A 26042-nucleotide genomic window follows, 5' to 3' on the forward strand; every position below is an offset into this window, starting at 1 on the left:
CCATGACTCCGAGCGTCTTCATAATGGCCGTTTGTGGTGCATTCAAGGTATTCTTGACGCCAGACCTCCAAAACTTTGCTGCAGCAGTCTGCTTGAATACAGCTGTGAAAGTTGTTACATAACAACGGCTGGCTGGCTTCCAAGCCTGAGCAAAAGGACAAGAAAAAACAGATATGGAGGGGCTGTAAATTGCCCGTGACCAAATTCTTAGCAAACAGATCCAGCCAATCTGGGAGTAAGGCAGGCTGCCATTTCTCAGTATCCTGAATCAAAGAGCCCATAGTGACACGGGCTTCCTGCGAATGTGTTTCAGTCATGACAGATGAATAAATACTGATTTTGCATACTTTTATATGTGTACCCATTCCCAAACATATTTCCTCCAGCTGTTGTTTTCTGTTACAACTGTTGTCCACAAGGATAATGGTGGCAGTAAGACGAGAGGAGATCAGACCTAAGCCTATAAGCTCAGGAAGCTGCTGAAACGGTTAGGCTAAGGTCCCACTGTCTGCAGACGCGCTACTTTAATTACTTTGAATTACAAACACACTGGTATACAGTGCACTTCTGCAGCACATATCGGCATGCACTGTACAACTGAAAAATGCCTTCTAAGCATTCAAGTTCAGTAAGATCATACCCTTAAGAGTAATATTGTATCGATACACAGACATCAAGTATAGATCTTCTATTATAAAAACTATTAACAATCCGAGCGCTATACTGTCTTTCATAAGGTTGTAGTGGGCTCTTAAAGTGGAAATGAAACGGTCAACCGAGTAAATCTGATGTGGTTTACTAAATGGATTTCCACTCTATGGAACTATTATATAACAAACGTGACAAATGTAAGCATTTCAAAAAAACAAGAAGATCCGTTTCATCTTCCGTGGCAAGAGCGCCGGCATGTCGCAGTACTCTAGCCTGTGACGTCACAAGGTTGGTTACAAAACAGTAGAGACCACAAAATACGCAGAGTGAGGAGACACGGGACAGAAGAAAACAAAAGAGGGGACACTATAATATTGTTATATTATTATTATTATTATTATTAGTATTATTATTATATTATATTGTTATTGTTCTACTTTAACTTTTTTCTTTTATATGCTTGCATTTGTCATGTTTGTTATATACAGTAATTGTTTATTAGCAGGGAAATCCATTTAGTAAACCAGTTTAACTTGGCGGAATGTTTCATTTCCACTTTAAAGCTAGAGTGAAGTGAATACTGGCATCATGTCATGTTAGCTTGTCGGGAAGAATGCTAAATAACGCTCCAAAGTTACGCTAAATTTTGGCGAAGAAAAACTGGCATGGCCATTTTCAAAAGGCATCCCTTGACCTCTGGACCTCAAGATATGTGAATGAAAATGAGTTCTGTGGGTAACTCTGAGATGAACTGAGTGAATATTGTATGTTATTAGATAAAACAGATGTTGAGAAACTACATAATTTGCAGTTGGAAAAAAAAAAGGTAATAAATCGCAATATATCACAAGATATTGTATCGCAATCCTGAGCATATCGCAAAATGGTAAAAATCGCAATAAGATCATATTGTGACTTAAGTATCGTGATAATATCTTGGGATTCCCACCCCTATTGTCTAAACTGTCCTGAGCAACAATATCACCAAAACAAATAATCTAGTTCTTGCACATCAAGCTACCCGCTCAGTGAGGCATTTTATTAAGATCCCGAGAGGAAGTAATGCAAAGCAACTGATTGACAGTCAAATAACATTAAATCCAAACACACAAGCATCTTTCACTCCAAACGATTTCAAGCCGTCATTCTAGATGATTCCTATTGTCTAGCTTGGGGAGAATGAGGTCCTTTGGGGTCGCCATCTATGGGCTATCCAGGTAACCAGAGCCAGGCCTAGCTGCTGGATGCCTGAAATGTGCCAGAGTTTCACAACTCAAGGCAGCGCTGGGCTGCAGTCCAAACCAGGATACCCTTCTCAAAAGACAGGCATGCCAAAGAAGAGAGAGATAGAAACTGATAGAGAGTTGATGCACTGCTGCGCTGTAATTGAATAATTTGAATCACTGCGCCTGAGAAAGCGAGGCCGCTATTCAGGGTGAAGTCTGAGTTTAGAGCTGTTGACTGATGAGCTGCCACGGTGATGCGTGATTCTTCCTGTTGCAGTGGCCTGGCACCACTTCAAAGTAGCTCAGGATATACAGTATTTACTTTCACTCAAACCATTCGCACCGCAGCTTTGCCGTTACAGTTTTGTTTGTCGCAGCACAATCCTACTGATAAACAGGAAATATAACATTTAAAAGAACATATTCAACAAGGAAATTAGGCCGATTCACTGTCGGTAGCTGACCCAAAAATCCCATTTTTAGTTGTGACCTACTTAAAAGTCCTCTATAGTACAACTTTCTCTCACATGGTCCCGCCCTCTTCTTCTTATCGTATGAAATTAAGGGATGAAAGCAAAAAGGGCGGGGAGAGTAAATTGTCCATACCTCACTGTAACAATAAATGTCAAGCTGATGATTTATTGCCGGCAATCAGTGAACCGGTTAAGCATGTTTGACAGAAATAAAGTGTGAGTGGTGAAGGAAGTAGTCCCTGCTGCACTCACTGCCTCCTGCAGAGCAGCAAACTCTTGATTCCAAATCTGTTTTGGCCCCTTTTTTGCCAAACTCTCAATTTAGCACTTACATTACTGAAGACGAGCAGACTGATATAGGCAAGGACATGGATGCTATTCTCTTCTGTTGACTGAGAGCAATGGAGGATTTATAGTGCAACGTCTCTGGGCTGAGCCGAGAGAGACGGAGAGAATGAGGGCAATGAAGCCGAGAGATACTTGAAGAGACGTTTAGGAAGGAGACATCAAAGCAGGAAGAGATAGTCTGGAGGAAAAGGAAGGTGATGTGTGTGTGGGTGGGTGTAGGTCACACAGCTCTACACTTGTGTTAATAACTCTGGGTTTCTAAAAAAGCACAGATCTAAAATATTCTTCAGGGTAGGAGCAGAGGATGTGGCAGGTATGTAAACTCTTGCACAGGCAGCCCTAATCTTAAAATGATTTCCCTACAACTTGGAGCAGAGTGTTGGTGACATTTAGTCAGTATGAACCAGCGCTGGGACAAACAATCATCCTTTATTAACTAAATTATAGTATTCTTTTTCAATTTATAGCTTAAATGGTTACCTTGTAAAATGTCAAAAATAATTGCAAAATCCAAACAAACAAATTAATAGAGAATTTTTGTTTGTTTATAGCCACGCTATAGCAGCTCAGAGAGGCTGTCCTTATAGGCACAGTGGTGCTCAGAGGAAAATGCGAATGTCAGCGTGTTCAACATGCAGACGTTAAGCAGCTATATCATAGTTTAGCGAGTTAACATGCTAACATTTGCGGATTAGCACTAAACAAAAAGAAGAACGGAGGCAAATGTGAAAGTCAGGTCATAAACCAAACTATTGGTTATTACACTGCACCCTGATGGTGAAATTAATGTCTGCACCAAATGTCATGCTAATCCATAGATTGTATGTAAAGATGGACGACATGACAGCTCCCCTAGAAGTGAAGCCAAACCATCTTGATCGCCCCCTGGTGGCTGGCTGCAGTAAAGGTCGTAAATCCCGCCCCCTTCCATGTTAGTGGATGGGACATGGGCCAAACTAAAAACTCAAAGTACACGTCAAATAAATATTTCCCAAAGATGGTTTCTGTCATTTGAGGTAGTTCTCATCACGCTGATGTATGTTCAAGTGTTCATTTCTCTGCTAAGTTTGGTTTTAATTAGTTATTTGATGCTATAAAAAGAGGGGTTGCGACGTCATGATTGACAGCTGTGAGTCTTTCTCTCTATCAAGCTGCGGCTCTGCTTGGTACGCGATTGGTTCAGACGAGTGACCTCGATACAACGGCTGTTGTAGGGGTGTAAATCACAAGTTTCATCACGGTATGATATATCGATTCTTTAGACAACGATACGATATTTGCTGATATCACAAAGCCATGATATGATTTCTAATTAATTCAATTCAGGGGCCTGTGATCAATATGAGACAATATCATTATGCCCATTTAACACAATCAGTTACATTTATATCAACTCACAAAGAGCAACTAAAATTATGATTTGATGATTTTATTACTGGACTCTACCAGACATTTAAATTAAATACAATCTATTATTTTTAATAAAAAAAAATATAAAGTGGGAATTTCAAAATAAAGGCGCATCTTAATGATGATGATATGTATCGATATTTTCACTTTGTGTCGATAGATTGGATCGTTTATCATTGAATCAAATATCGATCCACATCGATGTATCATTACACTCCTAACTAATACATCCATTTTAAAATGCAATATCAAAATGAATTTAAAAATCAACTCCAGCCACAACAATGCTTGAAGACAACACAGATCTGTGTCTCCATTTCCATTTTGTCCTGAGTGATTTTTAAATGAAACCAAACTGGAGCAAAATTAACACACAACAGAAGCTCTGACAGATTCATGTCAAAGCTTCACAATGATGATTTATCTGGCACTGACCTCAGCTACACTGCAGTATCAGGGGCAACTCTATCCCTAACAACAACGACTTAAAAGCAGCACACGCTTTAAAAGCCACAAGTGTTATCCCCTTATTTGAACTATGGCCAACTCATGTCAATAAATAAGCAATAAAATATAAATCTGGCCGAAACCCATTGCTTCTTCCACCCCCTCAGGTCTGTTTCCAACATTGCTTTGGCAAACAAAAATTGGCACGCTGTAACTCCCAGCAACGCATTATCATCACAAGCTAAAGCGGCTTTAAAAATAGTAGTTTGGCCTTAGCACTAGCTGCACTGGAAATAGACGAGCTCCAGACACAGAGGGGCTTCTATTTTAGAGAATGACCGCATGGTGGCTGAGAGGTGGGTCAATATTCCCAGACAAACGAACCACTCTGTGTAGCAAGAAGGACTGAGGTCAATTTACTTTCTCTTCAGTCAGATGCAGGGACTGAAAGGATCTTCAAGGAAAAGAAAATCCTTCAGCAGTTATTATATCAATATATTAGATTGCCCAGAATAAGAGCTCTACTGTTGTTGTAAGAGGAACTGATGTTTCTTTTTTTTATATATATATTTATGATTCAGTTGAAACTGAACGGATCCAAAAAGACAGATCTACCAGTGTATCACCCAATGTGTCCTGAACAGACACCAGTCAGTGATAAACACAGCCAACAACCAGCCTGTCAGCCAGCTGCTTGCTTAGGAAGGATGATAAACACAGTCTATGCCTGCTCTACCTCAGGCAGTGTTGATATCAATGCATGCTGGACCAGCATGACACCACCCATCCAAACAAGTGGGGCATCACAAACTCAACGCTAACACTTCTGCTTCTGCAGCCACGGTCTGTGTTCTCTTAAACAATTCCTTCTTTTACAAAAGCAGCGTCCGTTTCATTCTGTACTTCGTCGTCTTTTATTCAGGTGCTCAACTTGGAATGAAACTAGCCTTCTTCATTTTGTGATCTTTTAGATTTTGTAGTATGCTATTTTCTATTTGATGTGTTATTTCATTTGTTGCAATTTATATTGCTGCAGGATCAAGTGGATGCTGTAAAAGCTGGGGGGAAATGAGAATGTGCTTTCTCAGCAAACCACAACATCTCAAGTGCTTCCCAATGTTGACTTTAGAAAACCAAAATGAAACGTAGATGTCCGTCAAACTGCTCACTGGGTTCACAGCAATGGTCTGGGAAAGTCCTTTTAGTTGAATAAATCAAGTCCTGTGTGATGACACATTCAAGCTATCCTAACACCACAGACATGATTACAATTTTCCAAAAAACTGTTGAACTTAAATGGGCAAAAAATATTAAAGAGGACCCACTATGCTTTTGTGCTTTTCCCCCTCTTTTTTAGTGTGTTATATAGTTTATTTGTGCATGTAGAAAGGTCTGCAAAGTTACAAAGCCCAAAGTTCACGCCAAACGGAGTTACTCTCCCTCACAGAAAAACTGCTCCTGGCAGTCCTGCCTTTTCTTCCGTAACATGGTGATGTCACCAAGTAAAACATTTGTATAATACCTAGCAGCAGGAGCTCAAACAGAGCGTTTCAGACAGAGGGTGGAAAGAGGTGCTGCAGCACAGCTGGTATGAGAGAAATAAAGAGTTTGTTTTGAAGATCAAAATATAAACATGTTCTAATAGAAACCAAAAATACAAGTATGCACCTGAAAATGAGCATAATAGGTCCTCTTTAATGTTCATTTCCCCTGTCGTTTGACTGAGAGGAAGCAGTCCTAAAATGCTGAATGTTTCTTTAAAAAAATTGGTTGACTAAGTTTAAAAGAAAATTAACTGTGTAATATGTAACTAGTGGCAGCACTGTTGACATCTCTGACCGTTTACTATCTGGTCCACAAGGCTAAACAGACCCTGCCATCAGCTTTAAATAGCACTGCATTTCAATTTCTGGATGGAGCTTGATTTAAGTGCGCAGCAGTAGCTCAGCAAACACGCAACAAGAAGTGGGTCACCTAGGCCTATAAAGGCTGGACCTGTGCTGATTCTCATTAATGGTGTTTTGACAAAGGCGAAATGAGGCCATTATCAAGTTTTCCCTATAAGCAGCTGGCAGCCAGGGATCACAAGATTACACAAGGTGTAAGTCTGAACGACAGCTCTGGGGGTTGAATGTTTGCCTCCACATGTACAGTAACCTTGGTCAGGTAAATCATTGACCGGTCTATGGCACAAGGTCCTCTGCGTTGACTGGTGACAGCCTATGACATAGCCGGCTGTACACATGCAGCAATCAGGGCTGCAAATGCAAACTGAGGAGTTTTTTTTCCTGCGTGTGTGCATATCTTCACATGCTCATGCAAAAAAAAAAAAAAAATCTGATCTAATGCAATAAAAAATCTTTCTAATGTTATACAAATTAAATACATTACACTAGTAATTTTCCCTCAAGCAATTTGTATTCTGCTTAACAACTGAAAAAGACAGCCCTCCACTCTGCGAGTCTTCAAGGACGAGTGTCATCTTACACCAGCTGACAAAGCTCTTAAACGCAGCTCAATAACAAGTATTAAATAGATAAATCCTAAATAAATAGCTCCCCGTAATCATTTAGTGACAACTTGTTGGGGCTTTGCCGTATGAAATGAGTGCATCAGGTTGTTTTTAGAGCCGTAAATACTTTAAGCTACAGGTGTGTTGAGAAACTCAAAAGTTAACGTGTGTCTTCAACTCTTCCTCCTTTGAAGCAACAAAGATCCTTTTCAGTTTCAGTTTTCAAAAAACTAAATTTTCCAACCCCGGCTTTGAAAAAAATGACATTGAGGTAGTATTTCTTGCATTTCAGATTGATCAGCAATTCCAAACACAAACAACTCAAACCTCAAATGTATGATCTCCGGGCTTCAAAAGCTGGCAGGTCAGTGATACTGTTTATTAGCCGGACCTAAATGACATTCAGCAAATTAAACGAACTGCAGCTTTGAGACTGGAGGGATTCATCAAGGTGATCACACTTCAACAGGTTGGATGCTCGCTGCCAGTGGGGTCTGAACGTGTGGCCTCCTGCTGACAGTCTCCCTGGTTACTCCGACACCCTACAGACACCGATCGGGTGGAGGGAAATCTCCTAAGTATTGTCTCTTCTCCAGTAAAGGAGCAAGAGAATCAGATATTCACTCCATGTTAAAGCTCTATTTGTACAGACTCCTATTCAATTTATACTTCATGTAGTCAATAAAATGACATGAGATTGATAGCCTTTATCAGAGATCCTAATATAACACTAAAATAGTAGGGCTGCAAGTGCGATTATTTTGACTATAATCGTGCAACTCTAGTAAATCATATCATGATCTCGATAAAAATTTGACTAATTGTGCACCCTTATAAAATATTGTAATTTGCACAAATGTACACAATGCACATGCACAATGCAAAATAGTAAACAGCGGACAAAAATGACATGTTAACCGTCTGAGAATCCAAACTCCTTTTAAAAAGTATCCTACTTTCCTATTAACAGTGATCCCTGAACCGTGGCAATCAAACCCGGGCCCACCCAGACTACTTCTCCTTTAGTCCAATCAGGACTCTCCAGAAGGCCAGGACCGTGTGGGACAGAAAGACGTGCGTATTCCTGCTACAGATTAAGGGCATTCTCCTCCTTGCTGACTCGGGAAGGAGGGATTAAAGATGATCGCATCTGCGTTAGACGAGAGGAGAAGAAGAAGCGCCGACGCACGACCCACATTCGTGCAGACAGGCTGCAGGACGCAAACAGAGCAACAACATTTCTCACAGTTTAGCAAGCACACAGAAAAACCAGACAGACAGTAAAGAGTACAGAAAAAAAAAGCCAGGGTGGCTCAGTGCCCAACTGCTCTGAGGCTTTTTTACAGTAACAGGCAGTATCACTGGAGAGCGGCGCAGGCAGGAAATTCCACCGACTTGATTCATTGATCAGAAAACAAGTCGTGACACACCAGACTTTAGAGTATTTGCAGTGAAACGCGGCGCAAAGAAAGCCCCTGTTATAATTGTTTGTGTTCCTGCCTCCATTTGTCTCGCCGTAAAGTCAAAATTCATCAATGTTTTCCGTGCTTGTTTCTAAATCCACTCAAACAACACAAATAACGAAACGCATTCATCACGCAAAGAGACGAACGCAGAAAGGTTGCGGAGGAAATAGACTAGACAGACAGTGGGAGGAGTGTGGGATGATAATCAATATAAATATCTCGATTCAAACTGGATTTTTATTGTAACAAATTTTTTGTTTCCATTCAACTTGTATCACAAAAATAGAAAAGTATTGGAGAGTTGTGATTAAAAAGAAAAGTGTTTTAAGACTGAGTTTTAATTACATCAGATGGTTGCAAAAGCACTTAGATAAAATAGTACTGATTTATTCATTCATGGTTTATTACCCTGATTGATTGGACACTAAACACTGAATAAACCATTGTCAGATGCAGAGATTCCTGCAGCGTATTACAGCTTGAGGCTGACTCAAGAGAAAATTCACTTACACTTCCATAAGACATAACACTAACCCTCAGGGGAAAAATAGGTGCTATATCACATATCCATGTGTTTAATGAGCGAGGTAATTGTTAATGCTGCGAAGCAGTAACTGAGTTGAACCTGAGAGATGCATCAGGATCTGCCCGATTCCGCATCTGAATCTAATAAAAGAGAGATTAGATTAGGCTTGTATTGGATCGTATATCCACGATTGAAGGGATGATCGACGATTGTTTTTCTGCTACGCCGATATTAAGGCGATTTTAGCTAACTTACTATCAGAAGTAAGATCTTATATAAAATAATTAGGGCTGTCAATCAATTAAAAATTTGAATCAAGATGAATTGCAAATTAATCACACAGTTTTTATCTATTCAAAATGTAGCTTAAAGGGATATTTGTCAAGTATTTAATACTTTTATCAACATGGGAGTGGGAAAATGTGCAAATGTATGTATATATGTATTATTGGAAATCAATTAACAACACAAAACAATTACAAATATTGTCCAGAAACCCTCACAGGTACTGCATTTAGCATAGAAAATATGCTCAAATCATAACATGGTAAACTGCAGCCCAACAACAACAGCTGTCAGTGTGTCAGTGTGCTGACTTGACTGACTTGCCCCAAAATTGTATGTGGTTATCGTAAAGTGGGCATGTCTGTAAAGGGGGAGACTTGTGGTAACCCATAGAACCCATTTTCATTCACATATCTTGAGGTCAGAGGTCAAGGGACCCCTTCAAAAAAATGGCCCTGCCAGTTTTTCTTCACCAAAGTTTAGCCTAGTTTTGGGAGCATTATTTATCCTCCTTTGCAACAAGCTAGTATGACATGGTTGGTACCAATGGATTCCTTAGGTTTTTGTAGTTTCAAATGTTGCCAGTATTCTTCTAGCTTTAAGCCCGCTACAATCTAAAAATTTGCACATTGCGCTAATGCGTTAAAGAAATTAGTGCCGTTTGAAACAAATTTGTGCTATCGTGTTATTATCATGTTAACTTTGACAAGCCCTAAAATTAATCTCTAGAATTTGCACCCTACTGTGCATTTTGAGATGTTTCTGGTGGAGCAGCATGTCTGCGTAAAGGTTCTGTTATTTCAAAGCTCCGTCAGACGCTGAGCCACGCCGCCGCCCCCCTGGCGATCGAATCACCTATCGGCAGTCTGGAGAAACCGCGATTGGACGAGAATAGATATGATCTCCCAACCCTATATTAGATCCCATAATATTGCAATTCTGTAGACTGTCTCCAATGACTAATCTCAATGATGTAAAGATTTGGTTACAAATTGAAGGAAAAATGTGAATAAATGGGTCACACCATCATCACCATCACCAGCATTGAAGCTTTGATGTATGTACGTACATTATGTTCAAATGCAAGGGACATTTTGTGCATGCAGGAGACAAGGGTGGAGAATACATCTTTGTTTTCTTTCTTTTTTTGGAGTTGGTGGTGGGGGCTTAGCTAACCACCTCCTCTAACCAGTTTCCTGGGGAAAACCCTGAGATGTGTTGCACGGTTTTGAGTTTATGCAAATTTGCAGCACCTTTTTTGTTTTGGTTTGCGACTTGTTTGATGTTGCTGCTGATTCTGGGGAGTTGTTACTTTTCACTTTCTCTGCGATTTTTCTAAAAAGCCAACAATTTTTGGTGCATTTCTGCCAAGCAACAAATTTCCTAAAAACAAAAAAAACCAATTTTCACACATCCTCAGTATTAAAACATAAAATCTGTTCAAGAAAGGTAACACTTACGACACACTGAAAAGCAAAAGACAAACATAGCTGCCGCGTGGTGAGCTGTATACTAATAAATGCTAATAAAGTGTTTAGTTAGAAATTAAAAGTCATACGGGACTTTTGTGATTTCTCAAATCAGACACAATTTTTTGAGAAAAGCACCTACATAATAATAAATACAACAATGTCTGATATGAAGTATTATTATTATTTATTCTTTTTTTTTTCAAAGAGGGCGAAAGGGGCAGCAGTCTGAGGCATTCTAGCCGCTAGACACAGCACTTCCTGTTTCCTGAGTCGTTGCCAAACATAACAAGCACAATCCTCTGTTTATGAAGTACAGTGAGCCAGTTTGGTTGGGGCTATATTTATGCTCTCTCCTGACATATCCAAGCACAGATTGCTCACCAAATTTCATGTGAACGTAGCTGAAGAAGCATTAATAGGACTGCTGCCGTCACAAAAAGACTACGGCAAGCCCTTTTAACATTTAATCAGTAGGGCTGACTCTTAGCTATTTCGTTTTCACTAGTGGTAATGACTTTTCGACATGTCAAAATGTCATTATAGGTATCTCAAATATGATCGTTACTAGCACGGATATAATTTACACTAGTTACAATTGTATTTCAGATATTGAAATGAAATTCTCTACGTCCTTTATTACAGTCTTACTAGTTACAATTCCAAGCCGGCGTATCATTAATTGGATTTTGACTAGTCGGAATTGAATTTATACATCTTCAATTCAATTTATGATATCTGTAAAAACTAAGAATTGAAGATATTTACAGTGAACAATAGTAAGAATTGAATTGTCGATAACATTTTGACTAGTGAGAATTGAGTTGTGGATATCATTAATTCGAATTGCAACTAGTCAAAGTGACATCATGGATATGTCAACTTGGAATTATAACAACTCAAAATTGGATTATAGATATCTGTAATTGAGTTTGAATAGAAGTCAATGGTAAAAGTTGACTATTTGTAATTAAGTTATAGATATCTATGAACAAATGAATATTGTTGATACCGATTATTAACATTTTGACTAGTGAGATTTGAGTTGCAGATATCATTAATTAGAATGGCTACCACTCAAAATGACATTATGGATTTGTTGGCTTGGAATTCTAAACTACTCAAAAAGCAATTGTTGATATCTACAATTGCTATCACCGTTGCTGATTAAATGTTAAAAGAACTTTCCATAAACAGACACCATTCATGCCGTCAATTTCTGGTCCAATTATTACAAGCTAAGCTAGGTCACACCGGTACGCAGGCCTTCAAATTTATGACAGAGGGAGAGATATGCACTGACAGTAACTTTAAAGCATAGTGCTGATAGCCATCACATGTTTATTACACAAGGATGGGTTTAGAAAGAATTATTATCCACCAAAGGATCTCGTACTCTATTCTGAGTATTGGTAATCTACACCAAGAAATGCCTCCCAGCTAGCTTTGCCAACTATCCACAGCCATCACATGATGTGCAATGAGGCATTTATGAGTGCATATGTTTGTCTGTTCATAGTGCACAGTGTCAGTGTGTGGGTGTACTCAGTAGACATGACAGACAGCAGATGTGTGTGAATGGAAACAATGCAGAATTCAAGTAAATCTAAGCACGAGTGTCCCTAAGTGGCAACTCTGGCTGCATTACAGAGGCAAATTATACTGAATTTTCAAAGAACACTAAGCGATGTGCCGTTGACAAAAATAATGCTGGTAGAAGAGGAAGCTTTTCTCTTCTCTTAATCTGAAAGAGGGACAATGTTGTTCAAAATCAAGGAGTTCAAATTAAGTTACAGCATTTTTCTTTTAATGTGGCTTTTTAAAATCAGCATATACGATAACGTATACGACCACCTGTTATCATGTGACCAAAGTTCCATACTTGATGAGCTGTCTCCATGACAACGGAGCAAATTCCATCTGTTTAGGGAACTTGGGATGTGGTCGAAAGCTCCAGAGAACAGAGCTAGGATGTGGATCTTGAGTTAAGGAAAAAAATAACTACTCTCTCCAAGGTCAAGAATACATTTTTTCGTCAAACATATATGATAATTCAACTAATAGACTATGAGTAATGTCCTGTACACAGTAGGCCAAATTATGGATATTAAACCTGGTTTGAGTCTGTTGGGTAGATGACTTTGGAAGCGGAATTTGAAACTACAGATGTCACGAGACCCGCTTCTTCGGTACCAATTTCAGTACTTGTTTTTCTACAGTACCACAGTTACCGGTACCATCAGGGCTCGAGACTAGCAATGCACCGATCCCAACTTTTTCAGTCCCGATAGCGATACCTGAGCTTTAGGGAATCAGCCGATACAAAATTACGGGGATTACAGGAATTACAATTCAAGTGGAAACCTTTTAATACAGCAACAAATTGCTCAAAACTTAAACAGCAATTAAATGTCCACTCTATAATGCATATAGTTGAGTTTAATAGATCGGCTCCATTGTCACCGATACCCGATCCAGCTGTATGAGTCAGTATCGACCCGATATCCGATCCAGCATCGGTCTCGGTGCATCCCTACTTGAGACTAACGGCAGCCCTTCACCCTGGGGACGATAGAAGATTTGTTTGTGACGCAGTAAACTCCCTATTGGCACATCCAGACGACGCACCCTATTTTTTCCCTGATAATGCTACATTGCAAACAACAAATCTGTGTTGAAATCGTCAGGACGGGAGCTAGTTAACATTAGCTGTTAGCTCCGTGCAGGACTGTTACCGGCTGCTACTAGCTAATATAAACTAGCTCTCGTCCTGCCGATTTCAACACGGGAGGTGCCATACACTATGATGTGTTCAGGCTCTATTCCGTAAAAATGAGTATTGGTCGAAGGTAAATTCTAACGTTATCATGATATGTTCAATTTTAATCTTGTAAAATGTAGTTTTTGGCGAGATACTTGGGATGAATCCAGTTGTTTGAAGGAGATGTTTTCACATCAATATAAAATAGATATTAGAGAGGTAATTATGACTTGTTTAACTTAAACGGTAATAAAGGAGTGGATGTTGAAGTACATGGAATGTATTGTTTTACTTTTGATTTTCACTGTTTGTATCAAGAATCTTCGAATTTCACTGGTATTGTAATACTAAATTTCTGGTATCTTGACATCCCTATTTAAAACACATCATGAAATTATTAAGAAATTAAGAAATTGTCCACACGCAATTTCTTAATAACACTAGAAAATCTCAGTTTCAGAATTTAACTGATATGATTCAACCTTTCTGAAAAGCTTTGCAAAAATAGTACTTATAGTAGAGCTATTGTATTTGTGTATTTCGTTCCATATTTTGCAGTGAACAAAGAGACCATCTTTGTCCTGCAAAAAGAGGTTAAATCCATCATGTGGCCTGTTAGATAGGCCTTCGCGACACCTAACACCAGCGTAAACATGCCGGCAGCCACCAAAACAGCCTTAAAAAAGAAACAGCTTGGCTGCTAAGACGACTAGACCTCCTTCGGCTCGCTGCACTACAGTGACCTCAACCGAAGCCTACATCAAAGACCCAGTACAGTAGAGCTCCAAAGAGGGGAGAGCGAGCGAGGCAGACGGAAGGAAGAAGAGTGACGAGATGGAGCGAAATGAAAGAGCATCTTGTTGGCTGACGATCAGAGCCGCCATGTTTGCGGCGAGTTCAGACCACATGTATAAAGACCCTTTAAAGAAGATATCAGTTTAATCTTTCAGTTTCCACAATCACAACCAAGTGTGAGACACAGTCTTTGAAAATCTGACTTTAAACAAGCCTTTGGGGGCCAACAAAAGAGTCCAAAACAGTTTGTAGAAACTCAGCAGGCTTCATGGTACGACTTCTTCACACCAGAATATACAGTAACGGCATCATATGGTGCCACTCCAGACAGAATAATGCAAGCCATCACAGTACATTTGGATGTCCCACATGAACACGTAAAGCCTGTTTCGCTAATCCTGAGGACAAAATGTTGACTAAATGTTTGCAACTGATGAAGGACGGGGGGAAAAACTAGAAAGTGGTAATTAAACAGTAAGACTGAGTGAAAGGCGAAGAGCAGTGAAATGTAGCCTTGCATACAGCAAAGGTTATCAGTAAGCCTATTAAGCAACAGGAACTCAAACAAACAATGTGGATTGAGGTTGGCATAATCTTATAGAGATTACAAATCCAGGAAACTGAGTCAACAGACATGAGTCTGACCTAGTTTGGCTTTAGTTCGTTGTTGTGAAATGACTATTGAGTACACGTACAGTAGGACTTGAAATTCCCTGTACGCAGCCTACATAATACAGTATGCGTGGCATGTTAAAAGAATGGTATAGGCAGTGTTGTTTATCTGCATGTGTGTTAAACTTTATGTAAAACAATGGACATGAAAAGGAATGACTTTGTATCACAATTAGGGTGGCACATTATTGAAAAAAATATCTAATTGCGATTATTTTGACTGTTATTTTTACATCACTATTCTTATTTTTATTGAAAGACATATTAAAATGATTATGGTGTGTATTTAAAATGGTATATAAATATTGTGATTTTAAAAAATACTGCAATCTGAAAATTGCAGTAAGCCATATTGTGATTTCGATAAAATTTGGATTAATTGTGCAGCCCTAATCACAGTACAGTACATACATGAAAAATCACATGTAAATAATCAAACTGATGTTCAGTGCAATAAACGGTGTTCAACTGTTATTAATTAAATCAGACAAAAGTCTTCACAAATGTAAAAGAAAACTTAATTTCATCGTTTTTTTAATTGCAATTTTATTTTGGAGTCATTCATTTTGAAAACAACAATTTGGAGTTTTGTGAACGGATATGATGGTCACGATGCAATTAACGATAATGTTGCATTGTCATCCAGACCTCGCATGTTCTCTCGTGGTTTCTAGAAATGATGTGTCCACAAATGCTGACGTACAAGTGACAGATCATGATTTCCATTCAATTCAGTTGCCCAATTTTTTTATTTATGATGTTATCACTTCAGTATATTAGTTGCCACAGCTGCACTACAATGCAGCCGCAACCCGGGTAACAAGTTCAACAAAGATAATATCTGTCACCTACAGTTTCATTAACCAACAATAGAAAAATAAATACAACCGTAATGAATTAAGCCAAGCAGACAACCTCAAACACTCAAACCAAGCAATGAGTGTGACTATGGGGCAATGATAATAGTAATCACCACCCAATGCATCATCCTTAATCACCATTCATTACCATCAACTCGCTTATTCTCATTTACAGTATGATACACGCCCAGCTACTACTGAAATCACTCACTACAACTCGTGTTTACGTTTCTTCAGCATGACGTCTCCCTTCTATTGGCCGCTTGGATCTGTCCCCAAAACTGTGAAAAGACCCGTCAACTCTGTTCTGAGGTTTCTACCCAGGAATGCCAGATGTGTCTTTTAGACTTGTGATCGGCCTGTGTGAGCTGTTGGTTGCAGCTAAATATCAAAGTCAATGCCATTATGCAGCTTAGAGCACCGCCTTAACATTTTTGCGCCCCGCCTAATCCGTTTGAATGTAAAAATGTGGAGCGCATCTGGACGAGCCGACGAACGGCGGGCGGGAAAGGGGGTGAGAACGAGGGTGCTGTCATTTATCAATTAGTCGACTAATTGGACATTTTGGTCTTAGTCAACTAAGATTACTTTAGCCAATTAGTCATTGTTTTATGCCTAAGCCCTAATTGATTCAATGTTCTCACATCGTGCAACAGCAGTACATCATATCGGCGATGACAGCAAATCATCTACCAGTCATTAACCTGTTAACATGGGTGCCGAAATGAAAAGCAAGAGGTTCCGCGATCGTCATCAGTTTATTGGCCCCGAGCAGTGGAAGATAAATCAATCACACGACAATAGTAGTTAATAACATACTCTTCAACGTTATGTTTTGGACACACCTGATGCAATTCAGCAGCTCTAACTGTTGGATCAGGGCTGAGCATCAGCTGGTTCAGGCGTGCTCGAGCAGAGGGAAGTGGAAAATGGGCAGGAGTTTGGGAACCCACAGTCTAAGCTATTATTATCATTTGCAAGCTCCGTTTTGAACTTTTTGACATAACTTTTTTTTTTTATTTGTGAAGAATAATAATAAATGAAACATTATTCAAAAGTTTTCGGAATCTGCTCTTTTGATATACAGAATATGATTTTACAGAAGAATTTAATGTTCAGATGAAGACTTCAACTTCATGTATAGCAAGTTTTCTCTTTAAGTTTTTGGGGCGTTATAGTAATGGATTATGATGTTTATTTATTTTGCACAAATTAAGACTACACTAGTACAACAGTAATGGTCTAAAATTATGAGAAATTGCATTTTATTACATCAAAAACTTTACACCCTCAACCCAGACGGCTGCACAGCGCCTACGAACCATGGGAAAGCCATGAGGTTGTTTTTTGGAAATGGTAAACATTTGGAATGAAACGCCACATAAATATCTTTAAAACATGTTGTTTGTTTAGCAAAACCAAATTCAGGACACATTTTTTATACATTGCATGCAGAGCATTGTTGCAGAAGCTGTTGTGGCCTCTTTGATATGCTGTGTTAATGCAAACAGTAAAGTAGCTTGTGTGCCAACATGCTTCCATCAATGTCAGATTAGGCTTTGAATGAAAAGTTGTCCATTGCACCAGAAGGGACATCGAACATCAGACAGGCCTAAATACATAACTGCAAACAATTTAAATAATTCCCAAGTTGAAATAATGCAAAAAAGTTTATTTGAACCAGCAACAACTTTACCATCCGCAAACCCCAACACTATTTTATGAGTCATTCCCAAAAATGATTCATTTGGCATTCAACACTAATTTGAACGCTCAGAACTTCAAATGACAGCACAATTTTCATCCGTTTGTAGTGTGTACACACACACACACACACACACACACTCTCACACACACACACACACACAGTCTGCGTTGCTCTGGCACACACTGACGCATGCAGCACAGCAACAGAGAAGAGTTTGGATCAACTTTTTAACCCTTAGTGTGCGTCAGTATGACTCACCCGTTTTAAGATGAAATGATCAATATGCGTGGTGTACAGGAAGCTACGTAGAAAAAGATGTGATGCAGCACATTAAAAAAAACAAATGATGCACAAGTAAAAAAAGAGAAAAATAATATCCACTTAATGGGCGGATTATTATCCTGCCACTTACGTGAAGCTTAAACAATGTTTGAAGGGCCTCATTTCACCCCTGGCCATGAAGCAACAGCATTTGTCCATTTGATTATCGATTACATAAGGAGAGGCTCGAGCCAGGCAATGTGAATGAGCCAACTGTGCAGAAAATTCCCATAGAGCAGGGAGGTGGGCTTCATGATATACAGCGCAGTACATGGAGTCGGTTGCTATGCTAACTCATGTGGTAACCAGGGAGCCAGACATTTCTCTGTTTTCATTCCTACTTTGAGACACACAGCATCATAAACATACATCGAATAATGCACCAGCACTGCAATATACTATATATATATATACACAATGCACACTGTATATAGAATACAGCAGTGTATTCTGATGTTTGTTATGTAATGTTGGATTGCATTGTATTGTGTACAGATACGCACAACAATAATGCCCAATGTACTTACTGTAGAGGCACCTTGACCCAACAGTCTACACTGACTACAGTAAACCTCAGTCTGCATTTGAAACACACATTTAGCTTCATGCAGAGTCGAAACAACTAGTCTTGCAATCAATTATTCAATGGAAGAAAATTACATGCAAAAATGTAATTAAAATGATCATAAGTTGCACCTTTAGTATATTGATATTCAGATTTTAATGTATTTTGAAACCAATCGTCTACCTTATGCAAAATTAGTACCTAACTGAATCAACTTGTGTTAATCAAACTAAACTGCCTGGTAATATTTAGTCTGATAATTGTGTCATCTTCAAGTAGTCCAATTTTGTGGTATATATATGGAAATGTTGATCATTTTGCTAATTTGTGCAGCAGGATCATTTCAGAGAACATGAGAATTTGAGAAATGAGAATACTTAATTTATTGCTGAGTTGCTTGTTTGTTGGTTCACTGGTAAGACGGGTTGTTTTGGTCATGCAGTAAGGGTTTATGCTAGGGCTGGGTGATATGTAGAAAATCAAATATCATGATATTGTTTTACCAAATACAGTACCTCAATCGATATTGCGATGATATTGTAGAGACAACTGGTGTTTTCACAAAATATTTACACAATGAGATTTTTGATAAATAATCATCAGTAATGAGGATATAAAGACTTGGTGCTTAAAGGCAAATAATAGAACAGTCTGGTAAGTTCAGAATTGCATAATTGTACTGTAATGCAGCCTTTAAAACCAGGAAAAGCCAACACTTACACCATATTATAATATCCAAAATCTGAAACAATATCTAGTCTCACGACATCGATATAATATCGATTTATTGCCCAGCCCAAGTTTATGCACTGCACGGTTTAGACCTTTGCAGATGGTTCGGTGCCCTGCATGCATCACAGGAACACTGCATGGAAACACCACACACCATGCTGGTGCAACGAGCATCAACATACCAGGAAGTAGCTCCGATAAAACAGAAGAGCACTGTGGCACAGATTCTTGGAATTACCAAAATTGAGTTTTATAAAAACAACACTTTGTTGTTTGAATGAATCAACAAGTGATAAAAAAAAAAAACACTTGTTGCCTCAGTTGCCTGACCAGGAAACAACAAAAACAAAAGACAACTTCATGAGGTGTGTAAATTAGCAGCTTAATAGTAGGGCTGGGCAATATGACAATATATATCAGAATTATATTAAATGTCTATCATGTATATTTTTCTATATTGTTTCTACCGCGATATAGCCTAGGCCTATATTTGTTTATTTTTTCCTCTATAATTTAATTTTATTTGGCACTCAAGTTCTTATAATGAGAAAATACTTAGACTATTTATTTATTGAATTACCACAAAACATATCTCGATAATGATATATATCATTATCGAGATATGAATTGACCTATATCAGGATAGAAGATTTTGTCCATATCGCCCAGCTCTACTTATTAGGGTGCCATATTTCTACAAAGCTTTCACCTCAGTGTTTGCTGTAGCAATCAAGTCTTTACTATACTACAGTCGATTATAAGATATAAAAACAAGCAGTTTGCACTCATGAACCCCGACAAAGAGACTTTTCCACAGTTTAAACTGGGTAACAACACAACAAAACAGGAGTGTATCAGTGTGACAGCAGTGGAGATAACAGAAGCTGACACCCATGTTCATCTTTGACTTGTTTACAAAGCAGCCGGAGCCAAACACCTCAATGGCTCTTTCAGAGAGACAGTACTGACTCACATTATTACCCCCGGCCCACGTTAATCAAAACACATCTTGTGATCTGCCCATTCAGACCGCGGACACAAAGAAGCTCATAAAACAGCAAATAAATCTCTTTCAATGTTCTACCGATTCAGTTATTAGATCCGAGCTGAGGTGAGGCATGTCCACCAGTCATCCTCCACTGTGCTGCATGACTTTCCCACAGAACTCATCTCCTCCTCTCATTAAAACATGCCGTCTGCATCATCACAAAATGCACATATCATGTTTTCTCAATGAATCACATCCTGTAGGAATGAGACTGTTACATAACTCTGGGATATCTTTACAACAAGCACCGAGTTACAACACAGTTTTGGAAAAACACCAGAAGGCGGAGCGTGGACAACACTGTGGATGAGAAAAAAATTTACAATGGCGACCGAACAACATTGATTTTCAGCGAGCAACCACAAAAAAGGAACTGCTCTAGGTTATGGAATCAAAATATTGACACTCTCCATCTCTTCAGGGTGACTATCACCACCTCAACTAATTCAGTTCCTTACTCAACAGCGTTTCTTTCCCCTGTTGCCTCCTTGTAACCTGGCAACTAATCGGCCCCCTCTGACAATATTTGTGTAAATAAAAAGAGAATTTATTCCTTCATTTCATTCGTCATGGCATTCCTAAAATATGATGTGATGTGGATGAATAGGAGGAATGTGTGTCCTGCTGTGTCTGCCTATTGGAGGCGATAAGCGCCAGATGCCCTCCACCCCAGGGGTGCTAGCACATCCCTCAGAAAAAAAAAAGAAAGACAAACATACAACAACACCTGAGTACTCCGTTTTGGGGCTTATTGAAGCGATCTTTTGTGCTAGAATCACACTGGAAGATTCGGGCGTAAATGCTGTGACAGGCACCGACTGCTTTCATTTCCGAAATGCACACTCAAGGTGTCCTCTAGGGAACTGAAGTGCCCTGATGCATCACTCTGAGCTTGAATTGATTCCATCAACAGAGACGAGATATTTACTGTGGTAGCGGGAGACAAAGTGCAAAAAGACTTTTTGTTGTTATTTTTGGAGGAGAAAATGATCTCCACTTTCTCTCACCTGTCAAGTCTTGCTTATGATTCCCATATTTTTTTAAATCAAATGCCTGTTTGTGGAGTTTATTTCCTGCTAAAATTTACTCTAAAAGCGAAAAAATGGCATTCAAAGTCCAATTCAGTGTGTTTGGCCTTAAAGCCGCAGTGGGTAGAATTGGAGCAAATATGATTTAAAAAAAGTTACTTTTATAAAACAGTCACTATATCCTGACAGCACTGCATGAGACAGGTAATCTGAAAAAAAAATCATGTGCCTCTGTGTCCTCCGGTGCTCCTAATGGCATCTGCAAGATTTCACAGACTGGAAGGAAAACAACCAATCAGAGCCGAGCTGGAGCCTTGCCGTCTCTGAGCAGCTGTCAATCACTCGCAAACTCCAATCAAACTAGGCAGCGCTGATCAAATATGAATCAATATTCTGTTACTGTAATGCCTATTTCTCGCATAAAATGTTTTCAGAAACATCCTGTAGTGAACTGTTTAGCTGTAAAAATTAGAAAGTTTGTGATCCTGCAGCCATGTTGAGATCAGTTGAGGAAATACCAAGCACCGCCCACCAGCCGGAGCAACCTTTCTGACCAGTGATTGGCCAAAGTCTCCAGTCACGGGCTAGATTTTCTAAAGCCTGAAAACAGAGCCATGAAGATGTTCAGGAGTCTAGTTATCTCTCAGAACACTTGACACTTGAATTACAATATGCTGAAAGATTATTATGGATTTTTTTGCCCAATGATGCCAAAAAACGTTTGGCCTACTGCAGATTTAAGGATCATACTGCAAAAAGACAAATACAAAGTCGAGCATTACGTGAATGAAAGGACACACCAAATCCGCCACAGACACAATATAAACAGAGGTGGATAAAGTAATTCCATGAAACTTACTTGGCGAAGCTGACAGAAAAAGATGCCAAGGCTGCGGCGGAGGGGAGCCCATCGTCACCCCTCTGTAACCCGGACGACTCTCCAAACCGGCTCCCCCTGGCCCAGCCCTCCCCCGCCAGAGGCAGGTTTGAGTACATGCCAAAAGGCTCCTGGTCTTGTAGGCCCACTGTGGAGGACGGGTTGGCTCTGTAGTGGAAGCTAGGTCCCGCGCCGATGCCCATACTCGAGGACATGGCGCCTCCTCCGTGGAGAGAGCCGATGCTGCTCTGGAGACACTGCGACTGGCAGAAACCACCGCTGTCCTGCTTCTCCTGTTTGACGACGCCGGGGGTACGGATGTGGATGAAAGAGTCGTCGGGATCCTTCTCCTCCTTGATCATGACACTGGAGAGCAGCGATGCGGGCGGCTGCTGATGGTGAAGCTGATGTTGCTGGTGCTGTAGAAGGTGATGCTGCTGATGCTGCTGGTGCATGGGGTGGTGCTGCTGATTCGTGCCGTTCACATTGGTACAGTTTACTCCGTTACCCACGTGAGGCTTTGTTTCCTTTAGCAGGCCGCCGCCGCCGCCGGGACCGCCACCACCCCTGCTGTCATGTAGGATGTTATCCAAGTGTGCCACTTCGGAATCCAACTCGAAATCGCTGATTTCTGGCAGAGAATTAGGGAGGTCCAGGTCTTGCCAAATCTCAGTATCCTCCATTATGCGCCCGCTGTTGCCATCCAAATCACACGGACCAGCGCCTGTGTGTCCGCTGTATGTTTCCAAGTCTTTATCCAGAGAAAACCCCCCCTCCTGCTTGATGTGCTGGGGGAAAAGGTCGGGCAGAGGGAGGTTGCCCAGGATGGAGGAGACCGAGGTGCTGATGACAGAGGTGGCCGAAATACCCTGTTTCAACAAGTTGCCCTCCATGTTGAATACACCAATATCCTGGTGTTGTTTCTGCATTCTGATGAGTTTACCTTCCTCCATATCTGAGCCCTCGCACAGGGCATGATGCTGAGGGGACTCAAAGAGGCCTCCAAGATCCCCCTGGTCTTTGGTTGCACCCCGTCCGTTCGGGGCTACCGTGGGCTGGGGCAGGTGCGTTGCAGACTGGAGCAGTGAACCAGCTGTGTCACCCGTATCTCTGCCGACTCCGGCTCCCGTCTCCCCAAATGTCAGGCTGTCGTCTCGATTACCGTTGCGCTTCAGTCCACCCTGATCCATTTCTTTATCCTGACGGGACAGTGAGGGGAGTGCACAACACACACAGAGAGTGAGAGAGAGAGAGAGAGAAGAGACTAGGTTAGGTTTTAAAAACAGAGTTGATGCAGACACAGTGGACAGATATATTTTTATATACAGTATATATAAACAAATAAATATATAGAAAAAAATAAATATAAATAAATAAATATAGAGAAATAAATACATTAATAAATAATAATTAATTATATATATATATATATATATAAATAACAAAGAATAAAGAAACATATATATATATAGATATAAATATTGACCTTACACAGTGAAAGGTGTCTTGAAACTTGTGCTTTAAAAGTGTATTACGGTGCAGTTTAAAAGGTGCAAGGTTCATGTCTACTACTACGCCTACTGCCTACGCTATTCACTCTATTTATTTATTTATTTATATTTTTCAAGCAATGAGCAGCAGCCATATCAAACAGGCCATCTCCTCCTCTCACACCCACACTGGAGCAATATGGCAGAGGCACAGATGGCACAAACCAGGCAAAATCAGTACAGTAGAAAAAAAAAAGAAAAAAAAGAAGAAGGACCACGGTTATTATATAACATAACTGACATATAATGTCCATGTTTATTTCTTTGAACTGTGCCCTCCACCACTCAACTCAAGAAGAAGAAGAAGAAGTGCAAGACATGCCCAGGCACAACTTGTGTAACAGGCAGTGCCACTGACAGTCCCAGCACACATACAGAACGAGCATGTGTGCAACAACATGCATCTGTCGACAGAGATTAACCCACTGTGGGGCCTCTGGGCATTTTGCAGCAAGTCACCAATAACTGATCTCCATTTGCAAGATTTACCAATTCTGCCTTCACAAAATTTGAAATTTCAATAAAATGAAATTATTGCAAGCAAAAGCACGTGGCAACAACATCTGCATATGAAAGCTGTATATGCATGTGAGGGTTCTGCAGCTCACTAATTTAACTGTTGAATCAATAATAGCTTGCCATATCTGGAGGGGCAGGAAAAAGAACCAATCAGGAAAGCTGTCACTTTTTGCACACACAATTTTTCTGTTTCAAAGTCAATGCATGTGATTAAATATTACAAAACAGGCCTATACATCGCTCAGTCTGGCATTTTTATATGCATTAAATGTAAAATATAAAAGCTGCTACATTGAAATAAACGCATATCCCTTTGCACATCTACTGCTGCTCTGTGATGTTAAAAGTGAGGTTGGTGGGTAAAAATGCGCAATTATTTGGAGAATTAGAAATTTGTTTTGGTCCTAGGTTAAACCCCTTTTAATGTAATCAATACTGCATTCAGACTATATGAGACACTTCTCTAATGTAATGCATTTTAAGAGAATGTTAATGAAGCTCCTTGTATTAAAGTTTTTTTTTTTTAAAGTTTGTTGTTTCCTGACTTGGCTTACTGTACTTTATTCCCACATCATCACAGCATTAGTGCAACCTGTTGGCTGCGATGGGAAATTGCACTGATCACACTCACACGCCTACAGCCCTGGAGAGAGGCAGATAAGATACACAACATTTTCTCCTTTTTACACTACAAAATAAAACGGTTTCCTCCGAGAGAGCGCTTGTTGGTGATATAGTGAGCGGTGCGCGCACGGTGCGGTGCTGTCAGTGCGCCTGCCACGCAGCACCGAGGACGCACGTCGTCGGCCTATACCTCTTGGAGGAAAACAACTAGCCTCTCTCTCGATAATAATCCAGATAGTAAAACCCTAGTTGCATTAGAAGCAGACAGTACCTGTAGTGAAAGAAGGATGCGCTCCGCCGGTTAGGTCATCTCCCGTCGGTCCAAGTTGGTGGAGAAAAAAAACGTGAGAAATAATAAACGCGGAATGTCCAACGCAGCAGTCTCAAGCTGTCGAATAAAAGCCCTTCCTTGCGGTGCTGTTGTTGCGTGGTGGTGAAATGACAGCTGGGTTTGTTGCCGCCTCTCTCTCCGTGCGGCAGGAAAACATCGTCCGCAAAAATATCAACTATTTTATAACTAAAAGTCAACAACGTCGCTGACCTAGCTGCTGCTGGAGCTGGAGAGAAGATCCACCGTGTGCGCAGATCTGTCGATAAACTTTTAAAAACGCACGTCGCTCGGTTAGTGGGTGAAAAAGTGCCGTAGGATTAAATTCCCGCAATGAATCCAGAGATCTGCAGCGCGATATTGTGCTGCTGGTGCGCCATTAAACCCCGTGAGTACATTAAAGTTATATAATACAGCCGTGCTGCCCTGGCGCACTCAACTGCAAACTCAGGCAGGGCAGGGCGGACAGTTAGTGAGACGACGGCAAGCTGGAGGGGACAGGTGGAGCGCTTCCGGTCTGGACTTTCACAATAAAAAGAGGGGTTGTTGCAACTGTCGGTGAGTTGTTAGACGAGTAGCGTGTGAGCTTTATGGTGAGCAGGTGTCCCACTTTACAAGGGGACTGCACAGCATTTTTTATTCCTTGTCCCACGTGCCACATATTGAGACGATGTCCCACATTTTCATTCGCTCTATATAATATAATAGATAACTAATGAAACATAAACAATAGAATAAGTAACTAATGAAACATAAACAATAGAATAGATAACTAATAAAAACATAAACAATAGAATAAGTAACTAATGAAATATAAACAATAGAATAAGTAACTAATGAA

The 26042-nt window shown here is 40.0% G+C and overlaps 1 protein-coding gene across 2 annotated transcripts in view; it reads right to left on the reverse strand.

Annotated features, from left to right (window-relative positions):
- The window catches only part of LOC141753058 (glucocorticoid receptor-like), an 85197-nt gene extending 59510 nt beyond the window's left edge, over window positions 1-25687 (reverse strand). The window contains exons 1-2 of one of the 2 annotated variants that reach the window (XM_074611376.1): window positions 25145-25687; window positions 22163-23379 (exon numbers count right to left, since the gene is read on the reverse strand). In XM_074611376.1, coding sequence (XP_074467477.1) covers window positions 22163-23370 — 1208 coding nt within the window. In that variant the 5' untranslated portion in view covers window positions 23371-23379; window positions 25145-25687. The remainder of the gene's footprint in view (window positions 1-22162; window positions 23380-25144) is intronic. The other variant, XM_074611375.1, reaches the window with a different exon arrangement.
- Window positions 25688-26042: the final 355 nt, after the last annotated feature.

The sequence above is a fragment of the Sebastes fasciatus genome, chromosome 16, assembly GCF_043250625.1.
Source record: "Sebastes fasciatus isolate fSebFas1 chromosome 16, fSebFas1.pri, whole genome shotgun sequence".
NCBI lineage: Eukaryota > Metazoa > Chordata > Actinopteri > Perciformes > Sebastidae > Sebastes > Sebastes fasciatus.